The 24,883-nt window shown below is 44.9% G+C and overlaps 1 protein-coding gene and 1 long non-coding RNA gene across 2 annotated transcripts in view; both read right to left on the reverse strand.

The window, feature by feature from the left end:
- Positions 1–1,423: 1,423 nt before the first annotated feature.
- LOC119310043 (O-acyltransferase WSD1-like) overlaps positions 1,424–24,883 on the reverse strand; it is a 44,685-nt gene continuing 21,225 nt past the window's right edge. The window contains exons 3-9 of the mRNA XM_037585904.1: positions 15,296–15,847; positions 4,342–4,404; positions 3,728–3,794; positions 3,568–3,641; positions 3,247–3,438; positions 3,030–3,167; positions 1,424–1,591 (exon numbers count right to left, since the gene is read on the reverse strand). Of these exons, the coding sequence (XP_037441801.1) occupies positions 1,424–1,591; positions 3,030–3,167; positions 3,247–3,438; positions 3,568–3,641; positions 3,728–3,794; positions 4,342–4,404; positions 15,296–15,847 (1,254 nt within the window). The remainder of the gene's footprint in view (positions 1,592–3,029; positions 3,168–3,246; positions 3,439–3,567; positions 3,642–3,727; positions 3,795–4,341; positions 4,405–15,295; positions 15,848–24,883) is intronic.
- LOC119311510 lies at positions 19,254–20,086 on the reverse strand. Its single transcript, XR_005151092.1, has 2 exons — positions 19,749–20,086; positions 19,254–19,661 (listed from the first exon to the last, which is right to left on the reverse strand). It is a non-coding gene; the product is annotated as an uncharacterized LOC119311510 (long non-coding RNA).

Below are 24,883 nucleotides of genomic sequence, written 5' to 3' on the forward strand. Positions count from 1 at the left end.
TGATGAGCATCCAAGTTGGGTATAATAAAAACCATCATAGGAAGTGAATTGGATGCTATGATCAACTTGATACTTGATAATTGTTTTGAGATATGGAGGTAGTAATATTAAAGTCATGCTAGTTGGGTGATTATGAAGAATGCTTGTGTTGAAGTTTGTGATTCCCGTAGCATGCACGTATGGTGAACCGCTTTGTGATGAAGTTGGAGCACAATTTTATTTATTGATTCTCTTCCTTATGAGTGGCAGTCGGGGACGAGCGATGGTCTTTTCCTACCAATCTATCCCCCTAGGAGCATGCGCGTAGTGCTTTGTTTTTTTATGACTTCTAATTTTTTGCAATAAGTATATGAGTTCTTTTGATTAATGTTGAGTCCATGGATTATACGCACCCTTTCACCCTTCCACCATTGCTAGCCTCTCTCGTGCCGCGCCGGAGGAGCCGGCGCCGTTCGCCTTCGTCCCAGTGAAGGAGGAGCCCGCTCCGCTCGGCCGCCGCGGAGTCGTCGGGCCCCAGGACTATGTCACGGACTTTGACGCCCTTGCTGCCGCCATCGCCGAGCGGAGTGTGCGCGAGGAGGCGGAGCGCTGGCGCCACGTCGAGGAGCTCGAAGCCCTCGGGTGGCGGCAGGCGGTCGCCGCCAGCGTCGCCGCCAACGAGAAGGTTGAGGAGTGGCGCCGCATCCGCGCGGAGCAGGGGGCGAAGTACATCGACCTGTGCAGCTCTGACAAGGAGGATTGAGCATCGCTCGGCCTCCACGGCGTCGTCCATTTTGCCGCGACCTCGCCGTCGTCAGATCCGACCCCCTCTACTACTAGTTAACGTAGCATGTAGGATGATCTATGCTTAATTTTTTGATCATGTAGTATGTATGAACTCTGTAGTATGTGATGTGATGAACTATGTTAGTGCAATTTCTCCCGCGAAAGTGTTTTTTCAAATTATGCAGGTTTAGATACGGTATCTAATCGGCCGCGCATATTTTCGACCTACAAACGTGATCTTCGTGAAACCACAAACGCGTTTTGCGGGTCGAATTTTTGCGGGATCTGCTAGAGTTGCTCTAAGGCTAGCCAACTGAGGTCATCGGTAATGGCCCTTAGGTGCTCGACCTGGGAGGACCAACTTTTGACTTCTCTTGAGAAATAATGTACTCTCTCCGTAGTATCAAAAAACGTCTTATATTATTTGACAGAGGGAGTATGTTTGAACATATATCCATGATAACCTGAATGTGATAACCAATAATGTAGTTCGGGGAAAAGATTGAACACAATAGTGATTGACATAAACAATACACTCAAATATTAACACACACACGCACACACACACAATACTAGTACATAACTAGCAAATGATTTTATTAGTGGCATACATGTGTGGTGTTAACATAACGCAGATATTCAACTGCCCATTACGCAGTCATTCTGTCGTTGTTGTTAATTTGCTTAGGGCCGCCGCATCCTTAATGAGCCTGATAGACTCGGCAAAATCATCCAAAATCTGGTGACAATCTGGAAATTGCGCGTCATCAACTGCCATAATTATCGTTATAGTACTACCATAATTTAGGTAGTGCATGGTTAGAGCCTGCACAAGAAATCCAGACAATTAAATACTAAATTGATTAAATATAATATATAAAGTGGTTTTTAAAGGGTCAATTACATTTCTCCCCTAATTTGCACCCACTCTCATCATTACCCCTAAAAAATTATGTGCTCAACTTTGCCACTCTTCCATCACAAGCCCTTACGGAAATACCCTTCTCGGGGGGCAAATGTAGTCTCGTTTTTAAATAGTATGACAAAAACCACTTAGCTTTTTTGTAGAGTACACGGTCAATCCCATTTCCCATGAATTTAATTCTTAAGGTGCTCATTTTGTAACATGATGCTCATCTATGGAAATTTTGAAGGAATATAATTAGGTAAACCCTACATGTACATTTGATTCTCCGTTCACTAAACATATGGTAGACGCGGTGTCACGAAGATCCCGCATGCCGCGATCTTGGCTCGGGCCTTGAATAGGTGGTGTCATGGGTGGCGCGCGACTCCGAATAGATCCACATGGAGGGAAGAGCTGTGAGCTCCTCCTCCTTTTCTTTGGCCGCCACACGAGCGTTGCGCTACTCTTTTACCTTGGAGATGGTGACCTACACTGCACGGCGACGACATGGAAGCCCATCTGGAGCGGAGAGCAAGTTTTGTGTCTGTTGCCGGGGGAGGTACGACCAATTGAGCTTGCGCAACAGAGATGGGAGGACATGGAGAGGCGTGGAGTGCTGCTGCGTCACGGATGGGTGTGAAGAAGAAATGGGTGAGGCTAGTGTCTGGGGGTGTGTAGGCTGACTTTAATAGCTAGAGTAGGTTGCTAGGGCGGCGAGCTCGTCGACCGAGTAGCAACGGCGGATAGGAGGAGCAATGAGACGGGCAAGGTTTTGAGTGGGCCCGAACTGTTAGAGTCTAACATGGCACGCGTGCCAACTCTCCTTGAGATCCCCTTGATTTGCGGCCAAACTATAAGATTTAGAACGTCTGATTGGTCCAGCGAAAAATGGGCGGGCGCATTGGAGGCCTAAAACTGTGTGGACCATCCGATCTGGACATATAAGGGAGAAATGGGCGTCCAAGTTGGATATTCCCTTGGTATTTATATATACATGTTATAAATAGTGTGAAGGCACATAGACTTCGAGGGGCCCATGCATCAATAACAATCAAAGGCAACCACAAATTTTGACAACATTCTGACTTGTAGCCAAAAGTTGGCAGCACCAATAGAGGCCAAAATAGTAACCTATTGAAATGGCAATATATTTGACTCGGCTTATTAGGATGTCGACGATTTATACCAATGAAGGACATTGACAAATTTAATATATGGGAGAGATATGTACTGATCTATTGATTATGTAGTGGATGAGTTGTGTTGGCAAACACCACATGGTATGAGGATGTTTCATTATTTTTATAAGCAACCTAAGGATGGTTATATTTTGAATGTAAGAACATAAGTGACATACTTGTGGTTGCCCGTAGATGCTAGTCGCCATGAAGGCAATTGGGTGCCCACATAATGTTATATGTTTAGCTGGTCCAATGACATTTGATAAGGCTATGGTTGTACGTGTGCCCAACCGGTGGAAGATAAAAGCTCCTATCTGCTTTCATTAGCAAGTTGCAATGTATTTAGAAACATATGAATAGTAAAAGTACAAAAGGAGCATGAAATATATCTACCTTTACACCGAAGTACTTCACCAAAAGTTCACCAACCACTTGTGTGAACATCACTTCTAAAGAACTCTTTTTCCTGTGCATAGATCTGTTTGCCTTGCGAACATACTCAAGGGGATCACTGTACAAGGCTACATCAAATGGGCAGATGAGGCTGCTAAGTTGATTCCCTGTCTCTACCTTTGTAACATATGTCTGTTCATTGTTTGTAAGAATAAAATTAAAGAAATTGTATATTCTTAACAAAATATAAAGGTCATGTTGCAGTGTTTAATTTCTTCAATATTTCTTACAAAACTATTCGGAAATAAATGAAATACTTACCTGTCGACTAGATATTGGCCTTATGTTGACAGGGACAAATGATCGCAAATAGATTCTCTTAGTGTTAGTGCGACCTAATTTGAAGAGAATAGAGCAATTTGTGAAAAATCCATGTCTACACATAACCACATCTGTAATCGTTGTTAGGTATACCACTTACCAGACTTTCTAAAGTAGTATTGTGAAAGAGCTGCTGAAGTCACACCAACTAACACGTCATTGAGAGTCTGCAAAAACGAAAAGGACAGACAAACATGTTCATTGAGTCAAATCAAGAAGTGTCATCCACACTGTTAGCTTAATTAGGGGTTCAAGGTCATGCTATTAAACAACTAGTCATTGAACCTATGCATCGTAAGGCCAGGCCACATATTTATTTATTTTTGGAAAATTCAGTATTATAATTTTCTGTTGTGAATTGTTTTGATTAGAATTTATAATTTAAGATATTTTTTGTGTCATTTGCCATGTTAATAACCATTTGAATTTTGTCAAGTAATTATCCGTATAACGCCCAACATTCCGCGTCGACTCCTTTGTTAAATCTATATAAAATCTAGAGTTAAACCTTTTTTACAACAAATCTAGAGTTAAACCTAATCCATAACAAAGTTTTAAATAGCGGGTTAAGTCATTCAGCGGAGGGTGCACATTAGTGTACATATGTGCGGTTTTTATACCAACTCGGTTTTTATCAATTTTATTTATAGCGTTGTTCCACTTAGATAGCACTACATTGTAAAACAGAGGGAGTATTTAAACGGCTTTACTTACACAGTTCATGATAGTCTTGATGAGCTTGACATCGTCAAGGCTAATGCTCCGATGCACGAAACGCTTGCGGCGGTGATTTTTTGTCCAAAAGGACCCCCTACCGAGATGAATTGATAAAAAAGACTACGTCTGGATCATTTTGACAAAAAGGACCTCCTCAGCGGTGGCGGCAGGCGCGGCAGGCGACACGTGGCACCTGCCGCCACGCCAGGAAGCGGCGGGCCCAGCCGCCACCGAAGGAGGCGGCCACCCCAGCCGAACGGAATCCCCACTGTGCGTCGCGCCGCGACGGAACGGGGTGGGCCAGGTGGGCCCAGCCGCCACCGAGCGAGGCGGCCAGCCCTACCGCGGTCGCTGCCTGGCCGACAGGCCCTGCTGCGTGCGGGCCCCGCCAGTGGGCCTCGCCGCCACTAGCTGAGGCGGCCACCCCTGCCGACAGCAGCTGGTGCACGCTGACTGTGCACGGAAGGCGAGGTGCGGGCCCCGCCGCCACTGCTGCTGGTGGCGTCTTCCTGGCACTGATTCGCACGCGCGAAAACTGGCGGGGCGGGAATCACTTTGGCTCGTTGATTGTTGTTGCTTTTGCTGATTCCGACGCGCGGCAAACGACGAATTTCACGGGCGGGAATCACTCTAGCTTGTTGCTTTGCTTTTGCTCCTTGCATGCTGTTGCTGATGATGTTGATTTTCACGCGCGGGAATCCGAGGCTGCCGACACCACAGGGATCCTCGCCCTTTTATATGCCATGCTTCAGCTCCGTGCGCAAGCACTCTGTAACCTCCTTCCTCTCCTTTGCTCTCTAAGTCTCTAAGTATAGAGAGAAAAGAAAGCTCAATAAGCACTTTCACTCGTGATTTATGGCGATTTAGAGTTGGATTTTGAGGATGATGAAGTTGAAGAAAAGATAGATTAAGGTAAGATCTATCCATTTTTGTTGGTTTCATTCGCATGCATGATGTTTTTATTCTATTTGATTAGTTCCTAAGTGTGTATTCTATGTTGCTTTAGGCATTATTTCAGCACTTGGAGGAGTCATTTGGAGTTTCTGTAGTAGGAATAGCCGTGCAAAGTGAACTACGAAGTTGAAGATCAAGGTATGAGCTTTGCAATACATTTATTTATTTATGCATGCAGGGTGGTAATTAGTTCGTCCTTTAGCTCGTTATTAGCTATGTGATGGTAGTGCTTAGAGGTTAGAAATAATTTCAGACGAGAGATGTAGCATTTAAACTATTTTTTGAAATAGTAGGTTGAAGATGTTGCATCAATGTTAGGTGCGTCCATTAGTATTGACATGCGAGAAATCTTAATATGGTAATCAAGAAAAAATTGTACTGTAATTGTTTATTGCATGCGGTATGTTATTTCATGTGGTATGTTATTTTATGTGGTATGTTTATTAATAAGTCTATAGTTAGGAAACCGTAGGTCTACTTTGTTATGTCGCAATAATCTAAATTTTATATGTTAAGATTAGGTGCTAATGTACTTAATGATGTATGTAATTAGGTAAAATAATTCATCTTAGTAGCAAACAAGGAGGAGAAGACGTGATTGAAGAAATTGTGTTTTCATTTTCGCTGTCCCATTTTGAGGTGATGAACACATACATGGAAGTGCTATTTTCATACTTTTGTTAGCAGGAAGAAAAATCCGTGTGTAATATTGTTGTTAATGTGATAATAGGTTGACGAGGTTCATATAGTACTGGCGACGGATACTTATTGGAACTATTTTGACGCTTAATTGCATTCGCAAGCACATCCATATTGGAGCTAAGGTGAAAAATGACACTGTAATTTTGTTAATATTTTTTGTATTGATGTACTATTGTGAATAATGTGCATGCTGCTGCAAATATTATTATTTGTAGATAAATGATTGTTATCGTATGATGTGAAAAAAAATTATATAAAGCCGAAAGAAATTAAATGTTTTACTCATATGATATTAAAATGTTATTATCGTACTATTATGTTTACTGGTTGTTTGGATAGCGAGTAATTACCATGAGTTTTGTCATAACCTGTTGTAAGAAAAATAGTTTTTACTAATAGTCGTTAGAGAAAAAAGAGAGTTTTAGTTTGTGACGCTCGTAGACGAGTTTTATTTGAACTATTTGGACTCTTAATTGCATTCACAAGCACATCCATATTGGAGCTAAGGTATAAAATGACGCCGTAATTTTGTTAATATTTTTTATATTGATGTACTGTCATGCCGCTGCAAAAATTATTATTTGTAAATAAATGAATTTTATCGTATGATATGAAAAACATTATATCATGCCGGAAGAAATTAGATATTTTACTCATATGATATTTAAATGTTATTATCGTAATATTATGTTTAGTGGTTGTTTGGATAGCGAGTACTTACCCTCAGTTTTGTCATAACCTGTTGTAAGAAAATTATGTAGAAAACCATATTTTACTAATAGTCGTTTTTCCAGAAGCTAAGTTTTTGCATGTTACGAGAACTATTTTAGGATATTTTTGGGGTAGTTAGAGAAAAGCAAACAGAGTTTTAGTTTGTTACGCTCGTAGACAAGTTTGAGAAAAATAGATCTTTAAATACCCGTTAACCAAACAACCCCTTAAAGTCTAAGCAAATGATTCTAAAAACAAACCGAATATTTATAACGAAAATACGGTTATTATTTTAGTCGTAAGATATGTAAATGTTGTCATCGTTACTAAATGTTCAGTTACTAATTATTTGAAATGTAAACATGTATGTTGGTTAGGTACTATGGAAAATTTAGTAGTGTACTATGGGAACGTCTTACGTGACGGTCCATGCGGGGTGGATGTGTCCTTCTGCGAGTCGACTACAGTAGTGGTGAGAGACATGGTCAACGTGGGTTACGCAGCTGTTAGAAGGTGCATCCGAGCGGTGTTTGGCCCAGTGATGCAAGAAAAAATAATGACAATGGAGGCCTTCGTCGTTGACGGAGGAAATGATGGGACAGTTGCCCGTTGGGGTTTGCGGCCTGTCATAGGTGATCGGTCGTGGGGGTCGTACATGAGGTTTGCAAGAAATCCCAATAACTCAATGTATGGTCAGCCGATGGTGTATGTGGAGTTCATTTCAGTCACTGATGTTGCCGGATGCAGTAGCAAGGGTGATGAGGTCGAGTTGGCCATCACATCAGCCCCTAGCATCGGCCCATCGGAACCAACGGGCGGCCAGCCTGTGTATGATACAGGATATTGGTCGGCGGCCGTTGACATGAGCGAACACGTGGAGGGATTGCCGAAGGCGCTAGATGATGATGATCATTCTTCTGCGTCTTCGGAGTCAAGCGGAGAAGAAGATGTTCCTCCTCAGAGGGCGGTCGCGGCGGCACTGCAACCTGGGTTTTTACAGGATATGAGCATCACCAACGAATTTCACTCTGCTTCTGGCCTAGGAGCGGGAAGCCTGGAGGTTGGGCAAGTTTTCCCAGATAAGAAGTCTGCTTACCAGGCAATGGGTAGCTATGCAATCGGCATCCACCGCCAGCATAGAGTGAAGCAGTCTGATAAAAAAGAGTTGAAGGTCATATGCATCCACACCGCGAAAGGTTGCCGCGGAAGAGTTCTCGCTAGACTGAAGCCTGGGGTATGTCAGTCATGGCATATCACAAAAATAGTGGAGCATACCTGTGAGCAAACTGGGACTCTTTCAGATCACTGCAATGTGACAGCAAAATTTGTGGCACAGACGATGGAAACAATTGTGCAGGGAAGTCTCAACATTAGTGCTAGGGCGCTGCAAAAAGATGCAGAGGATCTAATTGGATTCCCTGTTAGCTACAGCAAGGCTAGGCGTGCGAAGGAAAATATATTCAAGAACTTGTATGGTACCTATGAGGAGGCATATTCTTATGCCCCTAGAATGCTTCATCAAATAGCAAGTGCTAATAGGGGGACTCAAGTTTGGCGGAGAGAATGTCCAAACCCAATGAACCCGGGTGAGCTAATCCTGGACCGCTTATTCTAGGCATTCGCCCAGACTATACAAGCCTTCAGGCACTGTCGCCCGGTATTATCTGTTGATGGTACCTTTCTCACTGGAAAGTACAAGGGCACACTATTGGTGGCGATTGCAGCGGATGCAAATAATCAGCTTCTTCCTATTGCATATGCATTGGTCGAGAGCGAGAACAAAGATAGCTGGTTGTGGTTCCTGAGCTGCGTGAAGATTGGTGTCGTGAAAGAGCGTAAAGGTGTTTGCATCATTTCTGATCGCAACACTGGATTATTAAGCGCTCTTGAAATAATTAAGGCATCGGAAGAAGAGTTGGGCTGGCCCAATCTAGAGGGAAGAGGTGCATGAGGCATTTGGCAGCAAACTTTTACTCCAAATTCAAAAACAAGGATTGGTTCAAGTTATTCAAGAGGATGTGCATGCAAAAAACTGAAGCCAAAATGAATGCGATATGGGCAGGTATCAATGGTGAGATCGACCGCACGGCCTTGCCGCAGAGAGAAGACCGGAGGGGTCGTAGGACGGCCATAAATTTGAGCCAGTGGATCACCGAGAATTGCCCTCATTTGGAGAAGTGGGCGCAGGCTCACGACACCGGGGCTCGGTATGGAATAATGACCAGCAACATGTCAGAGGTGTACAATGGTGTTCTTAAAGGGGTGCGAGCACTGCCTATCACAGCCCTAATTGAAGAAACTTGGAACCGGACCCTGTCATACTTTGCAGGCAGGGTCACCGTCGCCAAAGCACAAGTTGAATTGAACAATCCATGGTCCGAGAAGATGCAAAGACATCTGGATGAGAAAGCAAAGAAGTCCCAAAGTCATGGCTGCAGGAAAGTGGACGCACTTAGAAATAAGTGGGAGGTCAATATGCGAGCCAAGTACGTTAAGGGTCACCATAGAGGATCAAAAAAGCAAGCTGTCACCCTTGGCTCAACCTCCTGTGAGTGCACTTGTAACAAGCCCAAGCTTGAGGGCTACCCTTGCAGTCATGTGCTCCGGGCGGCTGCTGTTCAAAAAATCAGCGTCGAGCCATACATATCGCCGTACTTCAACATGTACAATCTGTACAACACTTGGAACGGTGAGTTCTGGGCTTGGGGCATTGATATGAACTACAAAATGTTGTGGCCAGATGGGCCGAAATGGGTTCCGAACACCGACTTGATGAGAACCGCAAAGGGACGACGTCAGTCTAGGCGTCATCGCAATGACATGGACCATAGCCAGATGGGAGAACCAAGGCGATGCCGCGTTTGCAGGTGTCCTGGACATTCACGCAGAGACTGCCCGTATCGAGCCAACAACAACGCATGATGTTGATATATATGTACTCGCCATGTCTATTTATATTTCTACTCGTTATGTGTACTTATATTAAATTTAAATTGATTCTCTTTGTATTATTGTACTCCTGATGTTAACTTCAGATAATTAATGTAAATCGTATCTCTTTGTATTTTTTAAGTTAATTTTGATTTGCATTTGTATTTCTGTCTTCCTCGTAATTTATATTTGTATGTTTGTGTGCAGGTTATGGGTGAAGTGCCAGTGCTTTTGCAGGGGCCCCATGACCCCGGCCACCGTTGCCACCTATTTTTGAAACCAAATACTAAGCATGATTATCGGCCTTTCAGACTTCGAACCATAAAGAAAACATGGCCAATACACAATCATTTCCTTGCTCACCTTGACGCTTATGGACTACAAGGTTTTGCTAGGCTCACATCATGCGACGACCAAGTACGTTCGGACCCATCCCTTTTGACATCCCTCGTTGACCGGTGGAGACCTGAAACCCACACCTTTCACTTTTGTTTTGGGGAGCTTGCACCTACACTGAAAGATGTTTCTATGATCACTGCTCTACCAACTAGAGGTGAGCCGGTAGTCTCTCCACGAGTGTCTCCATCTTGGGCATTAGATATAGCAGCCCGTCTTGGGATGGAAATGCCAGAATCACAACGTTTTGGTAACCCTCGGGGCATCCCACTCGTCTGGCTTCGTGATAACTTTCTTAATTTATCTAACTTCGTCAATGAGACGAGAAAAACACATCTGTTTGCGTATTTGTTGTGGCTCCTCGGGAATCTATTTCCAAATTCATATGGGGACGTTGTTGTCCCTGGTCTCATCTACATTGCAGAGAATATGGTAGATAAACCTTTACCCGAGCAGCCAAAATACAGCTTCGGTTCTGCCATGCTATCTCATACATACAGAGGCTTGTGTGATGCCACGCAAAAAACCTCTTTCGCACAAAAAGCTCCATTACTTTGTGTCGCCTATGAGTTTCTACAGTTGTGGTCCTGGGAATACCTCCCTGTAGGACGACCTCGTATAGTACAACCCATATACCCATACGACTTTGGCGAGGGTGCTAGCGCAACTATGGCCACCAGGTGGACAAAGGCACGGAAACGTTGGTCTCCAGATATTGTGAAAAATTGTTACCCTATGTACCACCAGCAGTTTGAGATACTTGATGAGGCAGAAGTCACATGGAACCCGTGGACTCAGGACCAGCTAAAAATGGTCTTTGATGCTCGACACTTCACACCAGGCATGTTGACCGATAGTGCATTCTGGCTGACTCGCTGCAACTTGTTGTTCCTGTGGTGTGTTGAACCTTACAACCCAGAGCGTGTAATGAGACAGTTCGGTCTCTATCAAGAAATTCCACCACATTTTCCCAGATGTATCGACGAGGAAACACATAAGTAAGATGTGACATCCCTAAATAGTTAGTGTCATTTTTAATTTACTAAACTCACACTTTGTTACATAATTTGCAGGCTAACAAATATGGGCAGGGGTTGGAGTTTATACGATTGGAGGGAAGAGAACAGTGAATGGGTACACAAGTGGGAAAATGAAGCGCTAGCAGATATAGTGCGTCAACTTAGGTATATTTTATGTACATTATTTTTTTACGATGATCATACGATGCGTGAAGATGCTTTGCTTTCATCACAACGGTTTATGTAATTATTTAATTTCGCAGACCGTACGATGGAAGTACAGATCAAGCGTACAAGCAGTGGTACTGCATGAACACACGTGCTAGCCTGGCCAGTCAGCCAGCTACTATACCAACACATCTCACATAAGAGGAGCAGGCGCGGAGACATGTTAAGCTGCATGCAGCTTACTATCGTGACCACCTGGTAATCACTTGTAACTTTTTTAGGTCCATCATTTCATAATCATTTGAACTAAATAACATCCAAATATTGGTCAGCTTGAAAATGTCAATGAAGTAGGGCAGATGGCTACGGATAGCATGTTGGCCCAGGGCCCATATCGCAAGACATTCCAGAAACTTTTGCAACAATTCGTGGCAAAGAAGTTCAGATGCGGTAGAGGCGACGACGTTGCCACTGGAGCATACATGCCGGTAGCGAGGTCGGCCAGACTGAGTGCGGCACCGTCGTCCAGACCGAGCGAGGCGCGTACGAGCCATGAGCAATGGGGGAAGGGTCCGAGTACTAGAACGACATTGCCACGACATGACTCATCTCTGCCGCTGCATCTCTCTTCTTTGATGCAGCTTCGTCAGGGGCAGACATCTCAGGACCATGGCACGGGCTTGGATTCGATGCCCGAGCAGTTTCTTTCCCCTAACCCATATGCGTACACAGGATATGATGCATACACCCAAGGTAAGGGATCTCAGCCGTATCTCTCCACGCGAGGGATCCCCATGCCCGAGGAGACTCGTGTACCAGATTTAAACCAGCACCACGTACAATGGCCAGACAGTATAGGAGAGGGATATGCTCAGGTAGTCATGTTTACATTTCAATGCATTTACAATGATATCATATATTATCCTCTAACAGTTTGTTTAAAATGTTTCTATGTGCAGGACACACCTGATGTTAATTGGGGCGATGAGAACACCCAATGCGGCGTCAACACAGGCCTCCGGGGAGCATCACATGATCATGGCGTCAACACAGGCCTCCGGAGAGCATCACATGATCTTGGCGACACGGTTACATCATTAGTTACAGAGTTCTTCGGAGGGGACGTTATTGGCCCATCTTTTATCCCCCGGAGTCACAACCATACGCCTACAATTACGCTTCAGATTCACAACAAGGATTCGCGACTCCACCACCTACGCAGGACTCGTAGACACATGAAGCCGAATTGGAGTACGGCCGCGGTCTTCGTGTGCCCCGGCCACCTAATCGCTTGTCGCCTTCCGGTCGTAAGGAAAGGCCAGGTGGTCGTCGTAAAGTAGGGTGATTCATCTATGCACGTGCGCGACCCATTGTATCTACATATGTGTGTATCAAACTTTTCAATTTGAACATCTATGTATGCTGAAATAAAAATGCACCAGTCAGGAACAATTTTCCCGCCTATATCTCCCGCCATACTATCCCGCTCCACTCTTTTGCTTATGTTAGGCCGAAATGAATTTTTTTTTAAATTTTGGCTGATGAATACTGTGCAACCATTGCCCGTCTTAGACATTGAAAAATATATATTTTCAAGCAACACTTTTCCCTCAATATTTTCCCGCAAACGCTTTCCCTCCATATGTTCCGCCACCCGTTTCCCGCCAACCCCTTCCCGCCATATCTTCCTGCCACCCGTTTCCCGCCATATGTTCCCGCCAACCCTTTCCCTCCATACCGCTGTCGTTCTTTCCCGCCATTTTCTCCTCTTTACCTATAAAACCCCCTTCAGACGGAGGTGGATAAGCATTCGAGTGTAGTGTAGTCGAGATGTCCCATTATCCTTTCGATCATAGTTTTTACCCTGGGATGAGTAGCACTCTTCTGAGGCTAGCTACCGATTTCAGGATGGACAATAGGATAGTTCCATGGGACGATCTCACTGGTAGTGACACCATAATGAATGAGTTGGCTCACCAATTACGTAGGTCTGGGTGGCCTGAAAGGACCTATGAGGAGGTACGTAAAGAACTTCTTAGGTTGGATGCAAGGTGGAAGAAGGTTGTGGAGCCGAAGAGTGAAACTTTTAGAAGGACTGCAGAAAACCATCCATTTTTATGGACTGAGGAGAGCGAGGACGAAGATGATATCTTCATGCCGCCGCTTCCGGGTTCTGCATCGTCAAAGGGCAAGAGTTCTGCATCGTCCAAGGGCAAGAGTACTGCATCCTCGAAGGGCAAGAGTTCTTCATCGTCCAAGGGTAAGAATTCTGCATCCGCGAAGGGCAAGAGTTCTGCATCGACGGAGGATGACGATGATGCCTTCATGTAGTTTTTAAGCTGTATTCCAGTTGTACCGTTTAATTCAGATGTACTTGCATTATTAGTTTGTACTCTCTTATTGTAAGGCATTATGTTCTATCTTAATTTCATTTTATAGTTGTTGCACGATGCTCGATAATTAGTGGAGGGAAAGAAAATGCCACTACTTTATTCTAAAACTATATATTTTTTCCATCACGACAAGGTACAACTGAAAATAAGATACAACACGACAAGGTACAACTGAAAATAAGATACATCGTAGAATTTAAATAAAGCTACATTTAACTAATGAAATGAAGCTACATTAAACTGCAGAAATAAAGATACAAATGATTGCGAAATTTAAAATACTACCATAGGAATCTACTGAGTCCAACATGGATATTTTCCTTTTCCATCGCGAGCTTCTTCTGCTGCCTTGGCCTGACGAGCCTTTTCTTTCTTTCTCTGCCTCTCCGCCTCACGAGCCTCCTTTCACTGTCGTTCCTGCTCCTCCATGCGACGAGCCTCTTCCCTGTTTTTCTTTCCCATTTCCTCAAAAAAACGGTGTTGCTCCGCATAGTATTCTTTTAACTCTCTCTCTTGCTCTGCTTTCTCCTCAGCTTCCGCCTTCTCGCGTCGCTCTTCCGCAAATAAACTATTCCACGCACGACGACTTCTTTCACGAATCTCAGTCACTGCCCAAGCCGGCTTCTCCGTGTCAATCCAATGATAGTACATGCACAGAGGCGGAGGAGACTACAACAAGAAACAAGAATGTTACTAAAGAATCAATGAAAATACCAACAATATCTATTCGTGATGGTTAAAGCATACCGGAGGCTTGTCGTACTCTGAAATAGCTACGGCAGGATCTTCCTCATAATTGGCACATGAAAAACGTCATGCCCAACCAATCTGAAAAATCCGTCACCTCCTTCACCTTGCAAAGATCGCCACACCAACACCGCAGGACTGTCACCCCCGGAGGCAAACTTGCATTCTTCATTTTCCTCGGCCAAATGCTTTGATCCGAGCAAGGGAAACTCATACCGACTGAAAAAATGTGTTACACACTTTGCGCACTGCCGATTTCGAGGATGGGTGGACGAGAGCCTCGGTGTCTCCTTTTATAAGCTCAGACGATAAATGATGGCGAGAAAATTAAGCGGGGATATTTACGATCCCTGTAGTGTCGGCACAACAGCTTCCCGTAGCCTCGGATTCCCAGTGCCATCGCATCCGCTGAGGCAAAAGAAGCAAAGGCAGGATTGATTCCCAGGCGAAAGAACCAAAAGCGTCCATATTCCCGCGCGTCGGAGTCACAGCCATCAAGCTCGCGCCTCGAAATCAGCGCCGCGCCTCGAAATCAGCGCCGTCTGCGCACTGTCGCGCGTGCAGCAGCACAGGATGTGCCGCCTCAGCTAGTGGTGGCGTGGCCCACTTGCTGGGCCCGCGCGCAGCAGGCCTTGTCGGCCGAGTAGCGACAGCGGCAGCGGCGGCCGCCTCACCCGGTGGCGGCAGGGCCCGCCTGGCGCGGCCCGTTCCGTCGCGGCACGCTGGCCTGTGTTGCCCTCTGCACGCACCGTTATTCACCGGGCTGCCGCCTCCTGTTGTGGCGGCCGGGCCCGCCGCCTCACGGCGTGGCGGCAGGTGACATGTGTCGCCTGCCGCGCCTGCCGCCACTAGTGAGGGGGTCTCTTTTGTCAATTTCGTCCGCAAGGGGTCTCTTTTGTCAATTCCAGTGGGCAGAGGGTCTCTTTGGACAAAAAATCTGCGGCGGTGAGACTCGCCGTTGTCCGCACGTGTGAACAGCGTGCGTGTGTCACTCAAGAACAGTACGGTGGCAGCAAGCAACATGATGTCCACTAGCGTGTGCCACACCAGCACAAAATAGGACCATACCCACGCCAGATAATCGCCAAACGAAGATAGCGCAGGTCGTGGCTGCCGTTGGTAGATGGCGCCAGTGCGCTTGGGCGGCGGGGGCATGGCCGGAAGCCTCGCTGGGTCAGCTGTGCTGTATGATGACGCCATGAAGAGTGTCATGATTGACATGGCGTCGCCGATGGAGTGGTGTAGCCGGAGCACGGCCGTGGAGGTCGCCTCAGAGGTTGGGAAGTGGAGGAAGTGGAACTCCCAAAGCGGGCGACACCTGTCCATTGGAAGCGTGGACAGTGACGCCACATAGTCCTCCACGGTCTTTTCCGGGTCAGAAACCACTGCAACAGGATCAAGCACAGGAACGACGATGTGGTCGTCCATGTTCACCTTTGTTTGCACCCATCCTGGTTTGCCATCCTTGGATCCATCCATTACCTTTTACATGCAATATTATCGGCAGATGATTATGATATATATAGAAGCAGATGGTAAATTATTTCAGATACATGTACAAGAATGGAACAGATTATACGCAAGTTCTTGTAATTACTTGAACGCTGCGGAAGCGCGGGAATCGGGTGACCAGTTCTGTTTCGCTATACCTGGAATCTGCAATGCTGCAACTTGCATTGCTATGTGTTGGCTATGAATTGTCTAGATTTGTTATAATTTTTCTTTGGAAAATGATGGCTCAGTTACCTACAAATATACATATCACTTCTTTACGTTCAATTACAATATAAACATACTCACTGAGAACCCATGAGTAGTATAGACAATACACAGCCAAATCCACAGTTTCATGGCTGTTTTACCAAATGGCCTCTAGCTTTTCCACATCAACTTTTCAAGACACAGCCTTAATGATCGACGAGCGTCTAGAAAAAAAGTTGGAATTGTATGTTGAAGCTGTGGATATAATTAAAAAAAAAGAAGGAAACTCTAACTTTTTTCATGGTAATACGTGTCTCAGTTATATTATAAAGATCATAGTACAGTCCACATACATACCGACCTGAGAAATCTGAAAAGACACTAGAACGCTAGTCTTTGCACACAGAAACACCAGTCAAGAGGTAAAACTACAAACAAGACCAAAGAATCTTCTGAGCTTGTCACCAACGTTCATTACTTGCCTTCGGCACCACCAAAACAGCCACCAAAGAAAGAAGATGACAAATCACCTCCACACCCGAGGTCAACGCGGCTCCATCGCTGATATGCCGCTTTGCGGAACTCCAAGGTGGCTCACCAATAAAGGTGAAGCCATTGCCGTTGAACAACTCAAACCGGGCAACACCTCGGACACGCCATCGAACTCCAGATCTCGCACCCCAAACGAGTAAAACATCGGAGAAACCCATACATGCCTGCCATGAACCAGAAAACCATCACACGATCCACCATCTTCTAGATGTCGCGGATGCAAAACACAATCTGCATCCGCTCCTGGACTAACTCGCAAGCTCCGCGCCGTCGTTGGAGCAAACACTGTTGCAGCGGCCGAGCCCGAGGACACAGGTCCACCAAGAGGATGTCGCTGCCACCGCACACCATCCTTATTTGAATAGATTGGTTTCCAAATCCAACCCCAACGTGGATCGTCTCGTGGGAGAAGGGTCTGCAGATCTTTTTAGTCGGCACCGCCATCACCACCGCCAAAGGCAAGACGATGAATAGCCCAAAACACTAAGCTACTGATGCGTAAACGATCCACACGCATGGATCCGGCGACCCCCCTCCCCCTACCACCGACGACTGAGATTGTTGGCGGAGGGAAGCCGCCGGAGGACGGCGGCTGAAGGAAGCGCCCTGGCGACCGGAGGTGAGATCGCCGACATCCATGTGCACATATATTCTCTTTTACGAAATCAATAAGGAAAAGGTTACTTATATATATGGGTTTGTACTTATATGTTATTTATTTTTATTCATTTCTAGAATCATACAGGAGGGTTGTATGTGTATAGATAGAAAGTAAAGGGGTCCCCGGAGAAAAACAGTAAAGGGAAAAAACCCATACAAAAATCTAAGTACAAACGGCATCCATCCTCCAAAACAACTCGAACAAAAAACAGTGACCTGAAGTTATTTTTTTTTTTAAACAACGACCTGAAACTAACTGCTACTACAACCCAAGTAGACGATCGCAGCTGCATAGCCGATAAGCACGCAAACACTTGGCCTCCGGCCTTCCACACATGTTAGCATCACTCCCAAAATGTTGAATAGTCGAAGCCAGAAAAAGAACAATTCCGTGGCTTTCAGCTGCTGCTAGAGTGTTCGTGACGTCTAACCAAATATTGTCCTCGATAATTGCGACGGGAAGCGACAATCTACTTTATCCCTGAGCTAGAGGGCAGCCTTAGGCTGGCCATAGTAGGATAACATAACCGGTATCATGTACTAACATGCGTATGTCATAGACAATTAAAAAAAGGTTATAGTGACATAGATAAATACCGTATCATAATAAATATGATATGTATCATAATAAATATGATATGTATCATAATAAATGTTATGCTAGTATGTGTTCGCATGGCAATAAATAAAACCATCTATAATACTCCCTTCGTCCGGAAATACTTGTCGCATAAATAAATAAAATTGGATGTATCTAGAACTAAAATACGTCTACATACATCCATTTTCCCGACAAGTATTTCCGGACGGAGGGAGTACTAATCTATGATACTATGCATTATGGATATAATATCACACACTATTAATATCATATGCATTATACTAATATATGGTAGTTCGGAGGTGGATTAGGAGCACTCGGTGACGCACACCTACGAAATTGCTGCCGCACGCATGCAACCTTGGGATTTGTGCCAATTTGCTGTAAAATATTACAGGCTGTTAATACGTCGGACACGTTGTAGGAAGTAACAGTCTATACCTGTTGTTGGTCATTTATTGATTTCTGTCCTGGCCGGCCTGGTACAGTAAAGTTTTCCCTACGTAATTAATTTACTCTACCATCGGCTACCTCTGGAGTCTTCTCCTTGCACCCAAGCACTCCATAGCCAGATTTGAAAAACAATTATCCTCTCGGCTGCCGGTAGTGATTTCCGAACTAACAAATTCACCAAAGAAGAAGGGGATTTAAGTTTGGTAGAATCGCTTGCTGAGAACTGAAGATGATGGCTGGTACATCTGTGAATACAGAGTGTCTCACAACCATGAGATGTTACACACATGCGCACAGAAACTTCACTTCCCTTCCCACCGGCACATTGACAAATACGCCAGAGAGCTGGTATCTCAACTGCGTCGGAATAATGTCAACCTTAGCAAAGTTTACAGCATAATCAACACATTTTTTGGGCGTATAGAGAATGTTCCTTTCACCAAGAGATGCCTGAGGACCTTGTGCGTGAAACTAAGCAGAGACCAGGGAAATGAAGATGCTAAGAAGACAATGGATTATTTTGCTGAGCTCAAGCAATCTGACCCTGAATTCACTTATACAGTCTGACCCTGATATAACCAGATCTTGCAGTGCGTGCTGAAGCCTATGGCATGGCTGCCCCGATTTGGTGTCTGGTTGGAACGGAATCGATTTGTGCCGACATGTGTAGGGGGGTGGTGTTTATAATTGGAGGAAGCAAGCGTGTGGGGACACCTGGTCGGCGAGATTGATGGTTGTACAGATGCATTTACGACTGTTCAAGCAGGCTTTTGGGCAGGTAATTGTTGACTTGGGGGGGAGATGTTATTTATTGAGAAGCGGCTACAACGTGACGTGGACCAGCGGTTGGACGTAAATAATGAACATTAATGTCGGCGTTAATCTGGAAAATGAGGAGTGATAGTGAAGTGAGGTAATCAATTAGGTGGATAATGAAAAATAAATATATCATACATCCGATTATGAATATATCAAGGGGGTACAAGTTGTGATACACGATTACAACATCTAATCAGAGGGTGCATAAATATAAAAACATAATTTGCCGGTGGATGACAACTTGTTATAGACAATACAGATAAACATATTTATTCATTGGTAAGCGGCTTGAACTTGAAGGACAGGCACGAGTCAGGAGAGGTCATGGCGGCTTCAAGCGACCTTGCAGCATACGAAGAACAGAGCGAGCAAATTGACTAGGAGGAGAGCGATGATGATGCGGTGGAATTTCGTGTCTTCGCGGGCCGAGACGGTGAACAGCCTTGGCTACTTGGCACGTATGACGTTGATGTAGTTCTCCTCCCATTTCCAAAAGTTGCACTTGCGAGTCTTGCAAAAACGAAAGAAAAAATGAAGATGGGATATCGCACTAGGACTGGATAGAACAGAAAAATTGAAAAAAGTATTAGGACATACCCACTTGTGCTCGCACTTGTAAAAGCGCTTGCCTGGATTGTTTGTCGTGCGAGAGACCCACCACTGAACCATCCCATTGTTGCAGGAAGGGCAAATCATGAGTGGAAGTGGTGGCTGCTCCTCAAGAGAAACAAGGGGGGAGCTAGAGAAACAAGGGGGAGCTGGAGCTTGACATGGGAGCGCTTGAGCTAGACATGGCAATGCGAACCATGTACAAGGGAGGAAGCTGTTCTTGATGGTGTATATGAATTGTTCTTGATGGTATGATATGCAGTAGTGAGGAAGCTGCAAGCTGCAAGTATTTTATATCTGACGAGAGGAGGAAGATGACCGTTGTTAGTGAGGATTGAGCCGTTGCGAGAAATTGAGGAGCATGTGCCTTAAATTCATATGGGTAGTTTGGAGTTGGCGGATGAGAGGGGGAGAAGGACAGGAGGATGTGACTTTGTCTGGACGCGGGGAGAAAGCGCGTTGAACTGTTCAGGTGATATACCACACTGTAGAAATGAATACTAGACGTTAAATGGTGTGAATACGACGGAGCTAATATAGCGAGTCCGAATCCCAATGCTAGTGGATGGGATGGATTACAGTGAGGGGAGTCGCCGAGAGCTCCTAGGCATTTTCGATGATAGTTCCCACTATGGCCAGCCTTAGTGCATCTGCGTCTGTTAATAGTAAGCCAATTATAAATCTATAAGTTGCTTTTCTTCTCTCTTCTCTTCTCTTCTCTTTTACTTCAAGTAGACAAAAATCTAATGTGGTATTTTTTATAACCCGCCTACGTCAGTCACACTATTATATTTGCTCCAAAAGGCTGCTGCCTCGATCGCACTAAGGAAGCACTTCCTCGTTGACAGCGGCATTTTAGATTGAAGCCTGGAATTTGTCAAAAAGCACAACTATGATTTCAAAGTTTAAAAATGAATAAAAAATCTGTGAAATCATATACATATTTTCTAGGTATATGTAAAGTTTAATAAGATAAGTTGTAGGGTACTTACCAATACAAAGTTTTGGTCCCAAGATAACAAAATACAACTGCCGGCAAGTGCAGCACCGGGCCGTTCAGAACATCACTAGTAGAAAAAGGGTCAAACGTGAAGCACATTAGTGCCGGTTTGTATTTGAGCCGGCACAAATGTATACATTAGTGCCGGTTCCAACGGCTAGCCGGGCCGCTCTCATTAGTACCGGTTCGTGGCTAACCTTTAGCACCGGTTCATGCCACGAACCGGTACTAATGAGAGTGGTGGCAGGATGTTGTCAGTCTGGGCTCCCTCCAGCACCTTTAGTACCGGTTCTTGGCACGAACCGGTACTAAAGGTCGTCCTACATAAACCCTTCGTCCACCCGAGCTCGCTCTGTTCTTCCCCTTTCCCCTCTCCTCTCTGTTCTTCCCCTCTTCCTCTCGAGCTCATCACACATTTTGCCCAAAATTTGTCAAGATTTGAAGGCCCCCATCCATTCAAATGATCACAAAGGTTAGCAACTTTGTCCTTTCATCTCTCATTGCTAGATTAGCTCTTGCAATGCTTTATATAGTTATTAATTTGTGAGTTTAGTAATTTGGGAGGAAATATATATATATATATATATGCTAGTATTTGATTTATATGCAATTTGAGGTTAAAATAACACTTAGTTTGCATATGTAGGTGTGGTTTACTTAGTGCCTTCTAAATCTCCGTCGTAACCACCGTCGATCGCCCGCACCGTCCCGTCGCCGGCACCACCTTGTGGTGAGCCTCTTGTTCATGAAATTTTATATAAAAATTGATGTTTGTGTGATTTGGATATATAGTTACTCGTATAATAATTATCTTACCCGTACGTTGTTTGTTATACATAGTGCCATGGTTTTGATATCCGTCCCCTTCGGCCCTCGTCCTTGTTATGATTCGGATGTGGTATATTCTCTTTTAAAACTATTTGTTGCATTTCGTGTTTTTGACAAATTATGCACATCAAGTTGACATAGATATTTTTATCTAGGAGGTATGTGAACCGGAAATTCCAACCGACCCTATTGTCGAGAGGTTAAATTTAGTTGAAAGAGAAAACGAGTACTTGAAAGAAAAATTGAAAAGAATTGAGGGGGAGAAGATGGAATTGGAGTTGCATGTTGCCGATGTCGTCGATGATCACAAGATCAAGAAAGAGAAAATGCGCTTGAAGATTAGAAAGATTAGAAAATATGCCATCGATAGTGAGGCTTGGTATCATTATGTTGTTGGATCAATTGTTACCTTAGTTCCGATCTTGATCGCATTTGTTGTTGCATTTAAATGCTTTAGCTAGAGAGTTATTTGTTTGTTGCATTTAAGTGTTGTATGAACTTGTATTAATTTGGTCTATTCGGTGTTGTGTAATGAAGATGAGCCGGCAATGGATGTACGATGACCGATGCTCTCCCTAGTTCGTTGAGGGCGTGCATACTTTTCTGTTTGCGGCTGAGGCAAACAAGCGGGCGGATGGTTTTATGCCTTGTCCATGCGCTGGCTGTAAGAAAGGTCGCAATTACTCTACGTCAAGAACCATTCACGTCCACCTGTTTGAGTCCGGTTTCATGCCCCACTATAATGTTTGGACCAAGCACGGAGAAAGAGGGGTTATGATGGAAGACAATGAAGAAGAAGAGGACGACGACAACTATCCTGGCCATGGGTTCCCTGAATACGATGATACAACAATGGGGGAAGAAGCTGAGCCGGCAATGCAGGAAGAAGCTAAAGAAGAGGCATCAGATGAGCCCGTTGATGATCTAGGTCGGGTCATTGCCGATGCAAAGAGAAACTGCGCAAGTGATTTGGAGAAGAAGAAGTTGCAGCGCATGTTAGAGGATCACAAAAAATTGTTGTACCCGAATTGCGTAGGTGACAAGAAAAAGCTGGGCACCACACTGGAATTGCTGCAATGGAAGGCAGAGAATGGTGTATCTGACAAGGGATTTGGAAAGTTGCTGGTAATGATAAAGGATATGCTTCCAAAGGACAACGAATTGCGCGAGAGTACGTATGAAGCAAAGAAGGTTGTCTGCCCTCTAGGGTTAGAGGTGCAGAAGATACATGCATGCCCTAATGATTGCATCCTCTACCGCGGTGAGTACAAGGATTTGAACGCTTGCCCGGTATGTGGCGCATTGCGCTATAAGATCAGCCGCGATGAGCATGGTGATGTCGAGGGCGAGCGCCCCAGGAAGAAGATTCCTGCCAAGGTGATGTGGTATTCTCCTATAATACCACGGTTGAAACGTTTATTCCAAAACAAAGAGCATGCCAAGGCGATGCGATGGCACAGAGAAGACCGTAAGAAAGACGAAAAGTTGAGAGTACCCGCTGACGGGTCGCAGTGGAGAAAAATCGAAAGAAAGTACCGGAAGGAGTTTGCAGATGACGCAAGGAGCGTATGGTTTGGTCTAAGCGCAGATGGCATTAATCCTTTTGGGGAGCAGAGCAGCAACCATAGCACCTGGCATGTGACTCTATGTTTGTATAACCTTCCTCCTTGGTTGTGCATGAAGCGGAAGTTCATTATGATGCCAGTGCTCATCCAAGGCCCTAAACAACCCGGCAACGACATTGATGTGTACCTAAGGCCATTAGTTGAAGAACTCTTACAACTGTGGAATGGAACAGGTGTGCGTGCATGGGATGAGCACAAACAGGAAGAATTTGACCTAAAGGCATTGCTGTTCGTGACCATTAATGATTGGTCTGCTCTCAGTAACCTTTCAGGACAGACAAACAAGGGATACCACGGATGCATGCACTGTTTGGATGATACCGACAGTATATATTTGAATAGTTGTAAGAAGAATGTGTACCTGGGACATCGTCGATTTCTTCCGAGCAGGCATCCCGTAAGAAAGAAAGGCAAGCATTTCAAAGGTGAGGCGGATCACCGGACGAAGCCGCGCCACCGTACTGGTGCTGATGTACATGATATGGTCACGGATTTGAAGGTGATATTTGGAAAGGGTCCTGGCGGAAAATCTGTTCCAAAGGACGCTGACGGACGCGCACCCATGTGGAAGAAGATATCTATATTTTGGGACCTGCCATATTGGAAAGACCTAGAGGTCCGCTCCGCAATCGATGTGATGCACGTGACGAAGAATCTTTGCGTGACCCCGCTTGGCTTCTTGGGCGTGTATGGGAAGACAAAAGATACACCTGAGGCACGGAAGGACCAGCAACGTATGCACGGAGAAGACGGCATACATCAGGGTCATGCAAGCTACGCTCTTACCAAAGAAGAGAAGAAAATCTTCTTTGAATGCCTGCTCAGTATTAAGGTACCGTCTGGCTTCTCGTCGAATATAAAGGGAATAATAAACATGGCAGAGAAAAAGTTTCAGAACCTAAAGTCTCATGACTGCCATGTGATTATGACGCAACTGCTTCCGGTTGCATTGAGGGGGCTTCTACCGGAAAACGTTCGATTAGCCATTGTGAAGCTATGTGCATTTCTCAATGCAATCTCTCAGAAGGTAATCGATCCAAAAATCATACCAAGATTACAGAATGATTTGGTGCAATGTCTTGTCAGTTTCGAGTTGGTGTTCCCACCATCCTTCTTCAACATCATGACACACGTCCTAGTTCACATGTGCCAAGAGATTAACATTTTGGGTCCTGTATTTCTACACAATATGTTACCCTTTGAGAGGTTCATGGGAGTCTTAAAGAAATATGTTCATAACCGTGCTAGGCCAGAAGGAAGCATCTCCAAGGGCCATCAAAATGAGGAGGTCATTGAGTTTTGTATTGACTTTATTCCTGACCTTAAGCCGATTGGTGTTCCTGAATCGCGGCATAACGGCAGACTGGATGGAAAAGGCACGCTAGGAGGGGAACAAATAATATGTATGGACGGACATTCTCTCACTGAAGCACACTACACAGTTCTACATAATTCCGCCTTGGTGGCTCCGTATATGGATGAACACAAGAATTTGCTACGCTCCAAACATCCGGAGCGGTCTGATGACTGGATTACACGTGAACAAACCAGGAGTTTCGCCAGCTGGTTGCAGACACGTACCATGCATGACACCTCTATTGAAGATGACCTGTACTTGCTGTCCCAGTTACCATCTTCGAATATAATGACTTTCAAAGAGTACGAGATAA

The sequence above is a fragment of the Triticum dicoccoides genome, chromosome 5B, assembly GCF_002162155.2.
Source record: "Triticum dicoccoides isolate Atlit2015 ecotype Zavitan chromosome 5B, WEW_v2.0, whole genome shotgun sequence".
NCBI lineage: Eukaryota > Viridiplantae > Streptophyta > Magnoliopsida > Poales > Poaceae > Triticum > Triticum dicoccoides.